A 17,380-nucleotide genomic window follows, 5' to 3' on the forward strand; every position below is an offset into this window, starting at 1 on the left:
TACAGTGTGGAGCAACTTTACTGTTGGCTAGCTCTTATGACTATTAGTAAACTCTATTAATCTCATGTTGTATATTGCTTTGGAGAGTGTTTGTATAGTTTGAACCACAATCGATTGATTTGGAGGTGGCACGATAAGAAGACTTAACATGTTTATAACCCGAAGTCCTACATGCTGTGCACACTTATGATCGATGGTGGATGGTTGGTGATTGTGTTTATCTAAAGATGCAATATCAGAATGCGGCACTGCATTGTATTTGCGCTTTGAAAGTTTTGTGTTTGGACATTTTGCCTACACATCATAAGTTTATAATCACGCTAACAATAATTAGGAAAGCTGATTTAGAGTCAAAAGTCTGTCTGAGGTTTGCTTGTACATATAGGTCCTATAGCAAAATGCTCTATTGACCTTCACACTCTCATAATAGGATAAAATAAAAATGCATGTAAACATTGGTCTACAGCACCCCCTCTCTCGCCTGACAGATTTACAGTGTATGTCCAATGACCATTTCCTTGAATGGCAAAGGTCACTACACTTCTGAAATATTGACTCCCATTTGCAGAGAGGAGGACTAGCCATCATAAACTAAAGAACATTGCCAAAAACAATGTATCAAAATTTAATTCACGCTCTTTATTATGTATATAATATTCACTATACATGCACGATCAAAGAAAAAAAAACTGTTCAGTGTGATTATTATGCATGGATTATTATCCACTCATTTGTAAATATGGAAGTCCCAAATATCGGTCGAATCCAAATGAAGCAATCATACTGTCAGGTCGACCAGATAGATCAAAGCTCTTTATCTGTGGCAGCAGTATTGCAAAGAACTCAGAACGCTGAAAAGGTTAAACTAAGATTTAAAAAAAAACTAAAATTACACTTGTATACATAGGCCATAATAAACATATGAAATGTCAGAAAGTCATTGTCAAAAGTTAATTGAATGTATCATATGTGATTGATATTGATCTCCCCTGGTATGTTACTGTTTCCGCTCGTATAGACTTATTAAGCAAGCACGCAAGACATGATGTCCAGATCAGAATTTGAGGAAACTTCCATATTTCTAAATCAATTAATTGGAAAGACACTGTTTGATCAGTTTGTATCTTGTAAACGCTTTTGTCTAGATTGTTGTTTATAGAATAAGAAATTTTGGCCGGCCTTCGCCTGTTTCAATGCGGCAATCGTCTCTAAGAACACGGAGCGTCACATCAACGAGTAATTAGTGCGACTGATCTCCGACCTCTCTGGGAGTGTCAAAAGCACAACCGACGAGAGAGGGGCGAGTCATCACGATATGACTGGCAATTTTTTGAAAATATACTACAGGAACAAGTGTGACGAGTCTGTAAAATATATTGGACCTGAATTATATTCTTCACTGAATGAGGTTGAACGTCAAAGAAGGTCATGAAGTTTGTCATGGGATTATCTACTCGAAACGATCCTATTATATATAGATATGATATTTCTTTATTGATAAACTCGGTTTGTAATATTCGTGTTACATAATATCACCGATTTTACTGTATATTGTATTATGTAATTTCCTTAAGTGCAATATTATACCGTTTTGATATGCGGGTTGTATATAATTTTATATTTCTTTAATTCCATCTTCATCAATACAAAGCTCAATCAAAAAAATAAAAGTCAATTTAGAGAAACCGAATGGCCTGTGCAAGATGGTATACTTTATTGTCTGTTTATGTCCGTCGGCATGGAAGAATGCCTGTATCATTGTCATGATACTAGTATTTCGTGGCACTACAGTATATACTTCCTCATCGATTTGTCATTAGATAGCCACTTACGTGAAAGCATAAAATATGTATGTATAGCTTCTATTTGCAAAAATTACAACTATTTTCCTTAGTGACGCGTGTGTTTTTAATTAAAAAAAGGTGAGTACAATAAGCTTTGTCATCAATTTTATATGTCTGTGAAGATGTGCATAATGAGCATCTGTATACTTCAGTAGATTTCAGAGTATCAATACAAATACGAATGTATATAGGGCTCACACGGGTAAATGATTCCCCATATAAAGACGTGTGGTAAAATTCAAATTTCAAAAAATTATGTAAAATAGCTGGGAGAAATGAGGTGTTTCATCTTCACTAACCTGGATAAGTTAGTACCCTGCCATCCATCAAATTTCCAAGGCAAGTTCTTCTGCTCAAACTCTGTCAAAGGGTCCGCAAAGCCAGACTATGAGTTCTTGTCACTCAAAAATCACATATTTTCCGTACACGCGCCCAGTGAAATATAGTCCCTTCAAATTCCATGAGGAAAGCTTTCATCTTCAACCCCCCCCAAAAAAAAAAAAAAAATGCAGTTTGTAGAGGAATTCATATTTAATATCTGCAGCTATTCAGTTTTATGCCAAACTGCATTAATGATTTGTAATTATTTGTTTCCATTTATTTTGGTATCTTTGGTACGAATTTATGAAGGGGTCTGGGACATTCAATTTTATTTACAGGTGTGAGCCCTAAAGGGCATTGGTTAAAATTTAGCCAACATGGCGTCGTTGGTACAGCTTAATTTACTCTCTCGAGGAGAAAGCCTTGTGAGCTTAGACTATTTCGAAGGTACCACTTGGGGATATATATATATACATATATATATATATATATATATATATATATATATATATATAACTAATGCTAAGACAATACACATAAAATGATTGTGTGTGTGTGTGTGTGTGTGTGTGTGTGTGTGCATTTGTTTTTGCTACATTACATACAAATGGAATCTTGCCCGCTATTTAAAGCTAATCACTGTGTGTCAGTAAGCTTGTAATTTTTTTAAAGTTATGTATGTGTGTGTGCTTGTGTGTTTATATGCAGTTCGATGAAGTTTTTGTTAACTCCTAAGGAATGTAGTAAATTTTTGGACATTCTTGTGGTATTGAAAACAAAAATGTAAAGAGGAATTCTGTAAAGGGGGAGGTGCCTTTACATTTTTTTTTCAGTATCTGTTGCCCCCCCCCCCCCCCCGAAAAAAAGAAGAAGAAAAGGGCGGGGTGGGGCAGTCCTTGGCAAGTACAGTGTTCATTGAAATTAAAATAAATTTTTGATTTGTTGTTGTTGTTGTTACAAGGTTTGATTGTGGGTACACTAGATGGCGCTGTTCATTCAGTAGAGCCAGAGCCGTCTATTATGATAGTGAACCTGATTTGTATGTAGTGAGGAGCTCGTGCCCCCTCCCCCTTTCCCCGTCAGCGAATAAACACGTAAACCTTTTTTCTTTTCTTTTTTTAAATCAATATGAACCCCCAGAATAAAGGGATAATACAGTATTGGTAGAGATGAGAATTGGGCTTTTAACTTTTTTTTTTGCGAGATACAAAGAAAACACGTATGAATGATAATACAAGGCATATCATTTTAAGAGGAATTCAAAGTTTATTTTGATGAAAATCGGCTTTGGAATGATTGAAACATCAAAAATCAAAGTCAAACAAAGCAATCGTACTAAATTGTGGGTCCCACACTTCATTAGAATCACTCTGTTTGGGATATTTCAGCCATTTCAAAACCAATTTTCATCAAATAAACGTTGAATTCCTCATAGAATTACATGCTCTTTCATATTTCATAAAAGATTTCTCATTATCTTAAAAAAAATGCTAGAAACCAGAAATTAGGTGTCTACCAAAAATATACGATTCCTTTAAGATGTAGGCCGGTAGGCCTACTGACTACTTATGGGTTGGGGTGGGGGTAAATATTACTGCACTGTATGTCTCTAGCATTTGACAATACGTCAGAATTTGTGGGGGCAAATCTATAAAATCGATTACTCAATAGGCTAAGTTTGAACCTCATCAAGTCCAGTGACAAATAAAGAAACTATCAGTATATGCAATATTGCATGTAAAAGAGTAGAATACTAGTAATATTCCAACGCATGTTCCATCGTGGGGAATAACAAAAAAAAAAAATACATCGAATGCTCAAACAAACAAAAACTGATACTAGTAAACTCAGCCATATCGACATTCCTCTTTATTATTTAAGCACCTTCAAAAACACAAGACTCGCATGACTAGTAGCCAGATTCGGATTCAGCACCTTCGAAATAGGATAGGCTTATAAAACCAAAAACCATTCACCATGCAACCATACCATATACAATCATACAACCTTCTCATTGTTTTTTTCTAGTTTACTATCAACTTGATAAGGATAAATCTTATGCGAATTTCAGTGTTTAGTTTTCCCAAATTCCTCAGCAGAAAATTTGGATTCAGCAGCCTCGAAACATTTTTAAACCATTCTTCTACTTTTTTCTGTTTCTCTTCATTTTTTTTTTCCACGTAACGGAAATAACTCATAGGAATTTCAGGTTTTATGGAGGCTATATTGGAGGCTATCTGGAACGTCTGGATGCAAGAGTTGCACCCTCCAGATGATACTCGCATACAAATTTTAGGGCAATACCATCAAAAAGAAAAGAAAAGAATGATAAAATAAAATGGGTGGACCGTAAAAAAAAAAAAAAATGTTTAGCCTCAAAATTGATTTTAATTGGCTCCCACACGACAACTAGGGGACTTTGACAGAGCACACGATGATTGCAAATGTAAATAAAATATCTCTTTTTCTAGGCAGTTAGTTGGACTCATCTTAACAATACATTTCAGAGACAAACAAACCTTACGATTTGAAATGGGTGTATATGGAGATTATGCATATCTTCATGTTCATTTAATATCCATGACTTTTGACCTCATTTTATTATCCCGAAATGTGTGGACTGTTTCTTTCTTACGTCACTATAAACATATTCTGTCAGTTCGATGAAAAACTGATAATCTATTGCGATTGGGAAATTAAAGGGGCCCTGAAATGCAAATGCATGTTGATTTGTGTTGATTTATGATACCTTCAACATCACCTTTGCGGTGGAACGAATATCTACAAACATTTCATATATTTTTAACTTCTTTTTCTTCTATTTTTCTTTAGATTACTTGCTGAAGTACTGAAATGTTTAACAAAAGGCATTGAAATGCACCTTCCTCTTGACTCAGCATAATTTGCATGTTTAGGCTGTGATAATGTGACTAACAAAAGACATGCAAGTGAACATGCAGGGAACATGCAAGTTATGTTGAGTCGAGGGGAAGGTGCATTTCAATGTCTTTCGTTAAACATTTCACTACCTTAACCATGATTGACAGATGAGGTCATCTCAAGAATATTGGTTTGGAAGGATTTTTTTTTTTTGTGGGCGTTCCCAAGTAATCTGAAGCAAAATAGAAGCAAAATCGTAAAAATTATATGGAATGTTTCTAGATATTGGTTTCAACACAAAAGTGGGGGATGTTGAGGGTATCATAAATCAACACAAAGCAGGGCCCCTTTAAGCTTCTCTGCTTGTGATGTCTTCTACGACTTCTATATGATCTCTGACCTTTTGCCCCAAATCCATTTTTTTTCTTTTTACTTGCATCAAGAACATAATTTAACCTGCAAGTTTGGCGAAAATCTGATCTTTTGTTCCTGAATCATTTTTTGAAGATGAAGCTTAATTAGGTCTATTCTTTCTCTCTCTCTCTCTCTCTCTCTTGCCGTTTATAAGATCACAGTGAACTTTGCTCTCTAAATGTGATTGTTTCTTCCTTTCAGTATACGAACCAAGCGTTTAAGTTGTGTGTGTGTGTGTGTGTGTGTGTGTGTGTGCATGTGAAAACCCAATCTTGAGTTCACTATCGTGCACATTTGACGCTTGCCGTCAAAACTCCTCCAGAGTTGTCTTTAATTTCATGATAGATGTGCCCCACAAGTTCGGTAAAATTTTATCATCCTTATTATTAGTTACATGTATTGAGATATTCTTATCGGCCCCTATAATGGAATTATTATTTTTCTTTTTGTTGCTGCTGTTGTTGTTGTTTCTTGTAACCTCTATGACCTCTGCTATTTTGTTTTTTGATCTCACGACCCAAAATGTAATTGTTTCTTTCTTGCTTCATATATTATTACGACCACAAACTGTAAATTTCGTGAAACCACTTGCACTGCTTATCCTGAATAGCGAAGGTCTGGAAGCCAGACTAGTTACTCTGCGAAGCGCACCGTGGAGCTGGCAGTGAACTGCGCGAACGTTCTACGTTCATCGTGAGCTCTATGGTTCGAAAAGGTCAACACGAGGTTATTGGTCGCTGGCTTATTGGTCGCTAAATTCATGGTAGCAGAGTTGTTTGAGACTCGAAAACTCGGCGGGTTACGTTTTTGCGTACGTTCGTTCACACGTACGATGCGTCCTGTTTCATCCGAAGCCAGTCAGCGAAGCTAGCTAAAACCAAGCGCAGGCCATCGCCAGCCAGCAGGCTAGGCAGCAGGTGCGGTGGGCATTAGACAGGCACGCCAGCGGAAAGAGCTGCCTGAGCGCCTGTGTACAGTACGGTGTGTATGACGGCACCGGTAACCCCAATAAAATGGCGCGCTTTGTTCTGTAAGGCGAGTCCATTTACATGTGGTGTTTCAAAAATAAGAAAGAAATACGCACTAATGTGTCTCTCATACTGATGTGGTACTGACGAGCGTTTTCAATGAATTTTACATTCATATTCTTTGGTAGAGAGAAAAGTATGTCAAACATGACTTGATTTATATGTTCATGCTTGATTTTAAGTGAATATTATACTTCCCTTTCCCCAAACATCATGTCAACTACTCCTCATGCATATTCATTAATTGAATTTTATATCCTCGCCAGCTCTGTGGTAATTTTCGTTACTATTATCTTTCTTATTCGGTTTACTTGGTGAAGGTTTCTAGTACCGAAACAAATATTGATGATATTAAAAGCTAATTTTCAAAGAAGTTGATAAATGTCAAATGTCTATCAATATTTTTCTAATCTTGAAATTCATTATAAACATGACAACCTATGCCCGCCAGTCGGGGAATTAGCTCAAATGGTAGAGCGCTCGCTTAGCATGCGAGAGGTACCGGGATCGATGCCCGGATTCTCCACAAGTGATTTCTTTTGATTTTGCACAAGAAGTCATTTAATTTTTTTATTTTTTTTAATTTTTTTTAAACAGTTTTATCCTGTTAATTCTTTCCCCGCTTCCTCCGTAAAAAGGAAAATAAAAAGTTGTACCACATCTTATTTGCTTACATACGTATAATATCCCTACCAATTTTCATTATCAAATTAGTTTTTCATTTCATGTGTCCTGTGCTAATTACAATGTGACAGCATTTGCATAAAAAATTTGTTGAAAAGCTTTTTTTGCCACCCGTTCAGATGCAAGATATGTATACTTCAAAGGATATTTAAGATATGCTGCCTGTTTCTGCTTTCATTTATTTCTCTTTGCCCCTTCCCTTACCTCCCTCTCTTTCTCCTTCTCCTCTCTCTAACTCTCTTTCAAATATTATTTTGTCAAATACTGTAATGTAAAGATGAGGCTTGGTGAGAGGATTTGTTGCAGTAGATCGCAGAGCAACTTTGGAAAGGAAGTGAATTTGACTCAACTCACATTATTTACAATGTTTAGCCTGGTAAAACTTCAAAGGAGCTGCAATTTGGGGTTACATCATAACAAGTATCTAAATACATTTTGGATGTCATAGTCCAAAAAAAAAAAAAGAAACAAAAATCTTCCAAAGCAAAAACATATTAGTGTTTTGAAGCTAGTTGGGCCACCCTATAAACCTTTGAGCATGCCTGTGTTGACATGAACTTTGCAGCGTTATGGCATATATATATATATATATATATATATATATATATATATACAGTGTATATACCATATATCACATCAGCAAGTCAAATAAGATTACACACATACACACAGGCACATATACAGTATACAACTACATGCAAAAACAGACTGACAAAAGGGCTCACAAGATTAAGTTTTGTGCTTTATTCTTAACATAATTCTTTACATAAAATAAGAAACACAAAATCTACATTTACACACATCTGCATTTGACATTTCCACAGCTTGTACAAATCACTAACTACTCCACCTCAACTTTAATATGTTTATGATCCACATGTACAAACATCAATATCACTGTTGACACTACAGTACTGAGAAGAATGAAGATTAGGTTAGAGTAAACTAATGGCTGGTGATTGTTGGCTTGTACTAATTGCTAAATCACCAGGTACTTTATTGACAAAGTAATTTGAGCACCAGTATACATGTGCCAGAACCCTTCCCTCCACGAGTAAACGATCGCACATGTTCACCAATGTTCACATTGCCATCAAAATGTGTGCATTTTATGAAATTTCCTCATGGTGAGCCAACAGGAAATGTACCTGTTTCTGTGTGGGCATCAGTTGACAACACAGAGAATCAACTGCAGGAAATTGGATAAGTAAACAATTCTTTTTTTTACAATGTTCATCACAGTGAAAATATCTGTTTACTTCTGTGAGACAATTTAGTAAAATTACACTTTCTTCATCTGGGACAGATAAAACACTCTGACTTGAGAGACCTGTTGACCTCTATTATGAATTAACAGTACAAGTACATGAAAAATCTTCACAGAAATGCAGAGTATGCCAATTTCACCATACTTCATCTTTGTACAGTCAAAGAACCATACATTGAGTTTTGCTTAGACTTATCAATAAATAATAGAAATATCACAATAAATAATTACACATACAAAAAGCTACTCACTGACAGGGCTTGTTTTTGACGCCATAATCTCGAGCAGCTTTTGTCACCATGCCACAATGCAAACAGATATCTCATGTCTTTGTCATACCCTCACATGTTCTCTACTTTTCAGTTTGCCTCAAAGTAGTCTTGTTACATATAGCTATGCACACACATGACTTTCTGCATTCTGTATTTTTGTGCAATTTACGCAAAACCAGCTACATCTATTCGGCAAGAATATGCAGTGTTCTGCGGGGAAAAAAAAAGTCTGTCGTACTGTCATCTTATAGACTGAACTGTTTCTGGATGTCACAAAGTCACCAATAGTTGGCCATCACAGTAGATTGTGCACCTTGGTCTCTTCATCCCTAAATATGTATCTAAACAAAGAGAAATGGGAATATTGGATAGAGAGGGAGCCCTTTTTACAGGCATCATATCATCACAGCCATTTTGAGAAATGTCCTTATCACATAATAGTGTGTGTTCTTTTGATTCAAGCATGTGTGTTAAGAGCAACAAGGCTGTATTGTAAAATTTCATCGCATTAAACTTAGGCAGCATCCATACAGATGAAAAGTGCAGTTGCAAAAACACAAAACAAAAAGATAAAAAATAAAAAGCAACCCCCTCCCCCCTCCAAAGAAAAATACACTACAAAATGAAAGAAACAACAGCAACATTGCTCAATATAATCCATATATATATATATATATATATATATATATATATACACACACACACACACACATACACACACACACATACACACACACACACACACACACACACACATATATATATATATATATATATATATATATATATATATATATATATATATATATTTCAAGCATAAAGCAAAAAGGTGTGATGTAATGTACATGCCACTCTAAAAAGGAAGGACAGCAAACATTGATCTGTGACTAACATAGAAAGACTTCAAAGTCATGAGATGGCAAGTTAACCCTCCCAACTTGGAGTCTGTACATATTCATCACCTCCTTGACAGGAATACATTGCATTTAGGCATCTTCAGTTTGATTGCTGAAGCTCCAAAGCACATTGACCTGATCCTTGGTCCTGTTTGAAGTTTCCATTCAGGAGACTTTTCCCTCTGCGTGTCCAGTATTCATGATGTGTTCACAGTTGTCATGCAGTAGTGCTGCCATGTACAGTTTCTGGTCAAAGTCATTGGCAGGTCCATAGAGGAAAGCACTCTGACCAAAGTTGATGTTGAGGTAGGGATTGTTGGTGCATGGTGTCAGAGGTTGACTTGGTTGGTCTTCATTGGCCACAGTAAAAAGCTTTCCTAGGTTTGAAAATCATTTGCAGCTTAAGAAAAACAAATCACATAACAGTATTTATCTGACAGTACATGTACAGTCAACCTTGCTTAAGTCGATCTCGCATAAGTCCAATAATCGCCAAAGTCAAAGGTCTTTTCAAGCCCTCTTCTCTTTCTATTCTATCGATTTTAACCCCACATATATCAAATTTTCTCTAAGTCAAAGCTATTTCTTCTGTGCAAATAGATTCAACTTAGGTGAGGTTGACTGTATTTTGATCAACATTTACTGTAACTAGCAAAATGATGAAGGATGGCATACATGGCAAAAATAATCTCTTTTCTTGTTAGTTGCTACCATAAATGCTGACGTCTTGTGATGTCCATTTCTTTCTCTTTGTTTTTATAACCCTTACGGCTCTTCAAGTGTATGTAAGATGTTATACAGGTTTACAGTACATGTACTTACTACTAAAGACAAGTATGATCACATGATTCAAAAGCCGAGTCATTGGTTAACAGATTTACTTTATGGAGACTGAAAAAAAAAGCATTTTTTTCACATCTGTGCATCAATTGAAAAGTGTTTTGATGAGGGGTATAAAGCAAACATCATCTACAATTTCATAATCATCACCTGAAAACCATGTTTTCTTCTTGGAGACTAGATAGTACTAATTTCTTCTGGGCTTATAACTCTTAGAAAGCTGAGTAACATACAGTGTATCTCTTGAATCTTACCATAACACTACGATCCCTCAACGTAAATAGTCATATCATAAACTTCAAGCCTTATAGGCCCAAATTAATGAAGGCGGTTTAAATATAAACCATGGTTTATGCAAAAATTTCTTCTGCATAAATATGATCGATCAACAGATTGTGTACACCAACAGACGTCCAGTAACAAATGCGCGTTGATACGCACATGTCAAAGGTACGCCTATTTCATGCTTATTCTAGATCATGGTCTGCATTTAAACCACCTTTGTGAATTCAGGCCATAATGTTTAATATCATGATGACAACTGAAATACCAGTGCATACCATCCTGTATGTAACCTTGGTATTTGTAGGTGTGACCACACTTAGCAATGAGTATACTAAATACTTTGCCAAAACTACGTCAGATCAATTGCCCTATAACGTAATATTGAAGTAGTGTACCAACTTCTGTGATGCATCTTCAAATGTCCAACTATCAAAACTTGGCATGTAATCAACTGGTGAAATTTGAGAGTTTTACCTCAAGTTTTGACCTCCTCAACTTCATTAGATTGAATGTGTTATTGTGTCAGCAGGGTATGTTCATGATGATTTGACTGTGTAAACATACACAATAATAATAATATTAAAAAAAACAGTCTTACTTTTTTTTAATCTCAGTTTTGTTTCAATCAGGGTGATACATGTACAAGATTGTTCTTTGCTATATATGAAAAAAAAAAACTTACAGTACCCCTACAGAGTTTGAGGTTTTACTTCTTCCAGCTAAATTTGGTATTGTCTTTCTCTGTTCTATCAGAGACAGTGGGTAGAATGTTATATTCAGAATTCTCACTATTTCTGAAGTTGTGACATTATTCAGCAAAAAAAACCAGTGGACTCACGGATTGGTTGTCCATTCACAGTGAAGAAGACCACCCCTGGGGGACTGAGCAGGGCACAGCCAATGGTCACTGTGGGATGCTTGGCCATCTACAGCAAAGGTCAAATAAACAGGACTTTTCCCTGAGCTCTCAAACATACATGACTCGAAGGGAGAAACTATGAAAAATCTTTTACTGAGACCATAAACATACACTAGGCCTACTTGTAGAAAGTACAATGGAGCACATTAATTGTTTGACTACATAGATGTGAAAGTCTGAGGCACTAATCGAATGTACTAAACCTTGAATTGAGTGTACAAACACACACCATCTTCAAAGATTTGCGGAGACACATATACATCACAGAATCACAGTGCTCAAATACACAGTGCTCAAATAGAGTACAGCAGCTTCTTTCTCAATTCACTTTATTTTTCTCATGGTGGAAAAAAAAAAGTTGCAGAAAGGGGCATATCTCTAGCAATATTCAAGCCATTTGAATTATCACTTGCATTATGCAGTGCTAGAATGCATGATATTTATAGCAATTTGCTTTTTCAAATTCATGAAATTCTTCCATCAAGATGTTTTCATTGCAACTGATTGACAATTGCCCTACATCGACGTAAATAAGCACTGAATTGATCAGTGTTTTAGCAGTAGCCATGATAAAAAATCATGGGCGTACATACTCGAGCAGGATTCGAACCCACGACCTCCTGATCACCGGACAGGTGTCATCTCCACTAGACCACCGAGCTTTCGCCCGACAGCAAGTGTTGGTTCTAATCCTTACAGCATGCAGTGGGTACTGCTTTGTTATTCAAATTCATGAAATTCTTCCGTCAAGATGTTTTCATGGCAACTGATTGACAATCAGTCAATCAGTTGCAAAAAAAAAATTGCTTTTTGTTTTTCACAACAGTTCCATCATTGCCCTCCAAGAAATGACCATTACACTAGTCTCACCTTCTGTTTGCTTTGGTCTGGCATGAGAAGCTCTCCATCATCAGTAAACACAGCACAGACCTGGACACTGGCATCCAAGTTGCAGTAACCCATGACAACAGGCCTAATATGAGGTTAAACATACCGATATGTAACATAGTTACAGCTTTATACAGACTGCTAAATCTTAGTCATTTCAGTATTACACACTGTAAAACGAGGAATGTTCACGTGCATTTCAATTTAACGAATTTTGCGAGAGCCAAGATTCGCAAAATTAAAATGCACGCTAAAAATTTTGTCTACACTATAAGCATTGAATGTCAGAGGCAAATGGCAAAAATTTCATGCTGCAAATAAGGCAATCAGCTCCTATTCATGAAAATTTCATGCTGCAAAAATATTGTGTTTTACAGTACAGTGAAACCCCGTTATAACGAGGAACCGCTTATAACGAGGTGATCGCGTCGGTCCCGTTTTCCTTTGCATGCAAACCTATGGCAGAACGAATCGGTTATAACGAGTTCGGTTATAACTAGATTCCGGTTATAACGAGGACAATTTCGATGCATCATTATAAAGAAAAACATAAACAATTTGATCGGATATGACGAGGTCCAATTTCTGGACTAAATTGTCGCTTTCAAACACGCGACAAACGAAACATTGAAAACTGAATTGACGCTATCCACGTCTTTTTTTTTTCCGTTTTGCAGAGAGCCGTTCCTTCCATTTTTCTTCTAAACCACGCAATAAGACACAGGAATGCCTTCCGATGTTCCCATTGAATTATTAAACATAATCATTCGATTTTCTTTTTTGCGAGATACGCGTGCGTGATAGGTCAGACCACAGCGCAACGAGGGAAAAAAAAAAAAGGATAACGCATTCAAAAACTTTCATGTAGCGACATTTGTGGTTAAAAATGGACAATTGGAATGCGTGTCAACTCATTATTTAATATCCTTTCCATTTTTAATTCCGAATTCCTGTTTTTTTTTTTGCTGGTTAGCAAATATGAGTGTGAATGATTAAAGCCGAAATAATTAATGAAATCATCGCGATCCCGCCGAGTGACAGTAGCGTAAAAATTGTTGAATAACGCATGTTAGCCTACTTAATCGGTGTTCAGAAAAAGAAAGAAACGCATTTATTTAGTTTGAATAGATATAGATTTGTTCATTATCATTTAACAAATGATAATTTGAATATATGTGTGCATGATTAAAGCCGAAATAATTAATGAAATCATCGCGATCCCGCCGGGTGACGGTAGCGTAAAAATAGTTGAATAACGCATGTTAACCTTCGAATCGGTGTTTAGAAAAAGAAACAAACGCATTTATTAGTTTGAATAGATCTGGATTTGTTCATTATCATTTAACAAATGATAATTTAAATATGAGTGTGTATGATTGAAGCCGAAATGATTAGTGAAATCATCGCGATCTCGCAGGGTGACCGTAGCGTAAAAGATAGTTGAATAACGCATGTTAACCTACTTTATCGGTGTTCGGAAATAGAAACAAACGCATTTAACAGTTCAAGAACGGAATTGAGATATGTACAAAACGCGAAGAGATTTTCGGAAGAAAATAAAGAACGCATTTTTAATCCCTTCGGGCGCAACGATCATACATTGTATAAAATTACAGCCGAAATGATTCATTAACTTATTGAATTCCCGCTGGGCACTAACAGCGTAGAATACGTCGCAAGTTAACGGTAAATAACGCATGTATGTTACCCTGAAATCATCACGATCTCGCCATATTGTGACAGTAGCGTAAAAAAAGTTGAATGACGCATGTTAACCTAAATCAGAAAAAGAAACCAACGCATTTATTAGTTTGAATAGATCTGGGTTTGTTCATTATTACAATTTAGCACTGCATTTCACAATGAAGATTTTTCTTTCTTTCAGAATGGTCTACCATGCAGGTATAGATTTGCGTTAAAAGGATCACAACCTTCCATATTCAATCCTGTCGCATATTTTTCAAGAACGGATGTACAAAACGCGAAGAGATTTTTGGGAAGAAAATAAAGAACGCATTTTTAATTCCTTCGGGCGCAACGATCATACATTGTACAAGATTACGGCCGAAATGATTCATTGAATCATCGCTTTCCCGCTGGGCACAAACAGCGTAAAAATACCTTACAAGGCCTGTATGTTACTCTATTTGCGCTGGTGTTTAGAATAATTTCACAAACAAGAATTATTACAATAAAGATTTAACTCATTTCAGTCCCTACTTTTTCGCCTAATTCACAAATAATTTCCCTTTATTCTCTCAATAATAATGATCCATAATTGTGTAATAACAACGCAAAGGATGTCCGTAAGTTTCATTTATGGGTATAAGATGTGGCCATGTCGTGCTTATGTTTTTCTTTGTTTATGATGCGTACGGATATAACGAGGTACCGGTTATAACGAGGTAATATCGCCGGTCCCACGGACCTCGTTATAATGGGGTTTCACTGTAGATAGCTTGAAGAATGCAGCCAATAGCAAATACGCATGTAGCTCACTGTGTCTTGTACCGATGGGGTAAATGCAACATGCTGTGTAACACAGTCTACACATTTACTGATATTTCCACATTTGTGAATACTTCACCTCTGGTGACCTACTAACAAGATATTCAATTCACCTGTATGCTGTATAACCAAAGCATTTCAATGCTTGGAATCCAGTTTGCATGCATTATCTGTTGCTATGTTTCACAACCCATTATAAGCTCTCGGACTGTCAAGACAACCATCATCACACAGGTCTGCTTGAATTTCAATTTGTATTTACGCTGGCTGACAGTTGGTGCACTCAAGTACACTGTGGCACTTGATCACAGCATGTTTTTTATGTGTTATGGAGCCATGTAAAATTTTACAGCATGATGCCAGCTGCAACACACAGATTTGTGTACAGTGCAGTCAGCCAACACAAGGCCCTCCATTGGGAGAGTACTTTATATTGACAATGAGGGTATCAACATGTCTGCTGCATCACCCTGATGCACCCACAGCAGTGCATTATTTACTCTATACACCGGATGTTTTGCACGGTTTTTACTTTCGTGAATTTCATGAATTGGGTGGGAATTAAAAACACAAGGAAATATCAACTCTGATCCCGACATAAATGTGACAAGCATGCATACATTTCTCCATTCAGTCCTGTACTCCACAATCACAAATTAGACCGCTCGCAAATTTGTCGGGAAGCCCTGATTTACAAAAAATTAGATATGGCATATATGGTATATGGCATTAAATAGCAATTGGTACCAGTTATCACTAGGCTGGTAGAAATGAAAAGAGTGAGTTACCTTTGATTAACATGGCTGATGCTAACTTCAAAGTAGAGTGATGGTGGAGGTTGAAATTCTTCTGCCTCTCCGCCTCCTTCAGCATCCATCAAACCAAGTAATCCCATTGGCCCAGAAAAGTCACCTGATCCTGAGGCTAAAGAGTTCCCAATTGGGTCATGCCTAAAGGGTAATCTATCACCAATTTCAGTTGCAGATTCTCTTTGCAGGGAGGCATCAACTTCTGCAATTTTTGCTAGGGCGATGTGTCTTGGACTGTCTGTTATCTCAGCGAAGGCTTCCCCACCCATCTCTGGGTAACCAAAGTCATCTGCCACTGCCTCTCCACCACCCAACGGGTCCTCCACAACATCACCGCATCCAGCATCTAGAGCCTTCAGTGATTCCTGGAGGTCGACGTGAGGATGATGAGGCCGGACCGCTTGATGCCTGTCACTATGGTGATGAGGGGTAGTCTTAACATCACTGGTGTGATGTTGTTTGGAATGATTTGAAGTTGCTTCTCTGCCAGGATGACGCACACGTCTATGTGCCTGGCAAAAGGGAACGTACCCTTCTGGAATTACATCGCCATATCTGTTGTAGAAGATAATAAATGTATTGCATCACACTTTCAAAAGCAGCTCAGCATCAGCTGGCTAAGCATGAAATCTAATGTCAGTAATAATAATGATAATGATGATGAAAAAATAAATAACAATAATGATAACAATGATAAAAGCTCATTCTAACCTTATGTAATGCATTCATGGCTGTTGGATCAATAATGTACCTGACACACAGTATGAAACAAATCAAATTAATTTCAATGCCATAAGCTTGACATAATGTCTCAAATTTATCACTGCATCTGTTGTACACTGTACGTATATCACATCAAAAAAAAAAAAAAAATGAACACTATTTAAAGATAAACTGACACTCTTTTGTTACTGAGTTCACATTCAGTAACACAATTCATGATTTTTGTATCTATTTTATGTTGCCACTATTAAGTAACTCTACATTTACTTTACCTGGTCAGTAAGTAAATAATCTTGGATTTACTGTACAATGCCATTAGGTAAGTAAATTCTTATAAGCAGACAATCATGAGACTGACGGCTCTCAGTTACCCTGCTGGCCAGAGACCCGAGACTGGTTATAACTTTATAAGTCTATGAAAGCTGAATACCTGAATGGGGAATCCCCAAAATTGAATCTAACTTGTTGGTCTGTAGAGAGTGAGCAGGCTGGGAACCACTTCTCACTTAGATCTAGACCTGTATCAGGAAGAGAGGAAATTAAAATAAAAGTAGGAATGAAGGAATGCGAGTCTATGAATGAAACCATAATGAATAAATCTGAGTGAAATTGAGAGCATATTTGATTCGTTGACAGAATAGTGTCTGTATTTTGGTATGTTTCAAAAGAGTGTCAGAAATTTGAACTCTCTTAGGTGTGGTAGAAGAGGCAAATGTAATAATCTAAGCTAGGTCTCTGACTTCAGCAAACCTCAATGATGTATATACACCTGTCTAGGGTAAAACTTCTTCATATAGTTATA

At 36.6% G+C, this 17,380-nt stretch overlaps 1 protein-coding gene across 1 annotated transcript in view; it reads right to left on the reverse strand.

Annotated features, from left to right (window-relative positions):
- Positions 1–9,650: 9,650 nt before the first annotated feature.
- Positions 9,651–17,380, reverse strand: part of LOC139725249 (uncharacterized) — a 33,907-nt gene continuing 26,177 nt past the window's right edge. Inside the window, exons 27-31 of the mRNA XM_071636342.1 lie at positions 17,009–17,096; positions 15,835–16,410; positions 12,521–12,623; positions 11,570–11,657; positions 9,651–9,983 (exon numbers count right to left, since the gene is read on the reverse strand). Of these exons, the coding sequence (XP_071492443.1) occupies positions 9,772–9,983; positions 11,570–11,657; positions 12,521–12,623; positions 15,835–16,410; positions 17,009–17,096 (1,067 nt within the window). The 3' untranslated portion in view covers positions 9,651–9,771. The remainder of the gene's footprint in view (positions 9,984–11,569; positions 11,658–12,520; positions 12,624–15,834; positions 16,411–17,008; positions 17,097–17,380) is intronic.

Source organism: Diadema antillarum, unplaced genomic scaffold (genome assembly GCF_040938485.1).
Source record: "Diadema antillarum isolate AM-2024a unplaced genomic scaffold, OU_Dant_1.0 seq00000029_RagTag, whole genome shotgun sequence".
Taxonomy (NCBI): Eukaryota; Metazoa; Echinodermata; class Echinoidea; order Diadematoida; family Diadematidae; genus Diadema; species Diadema antillarum.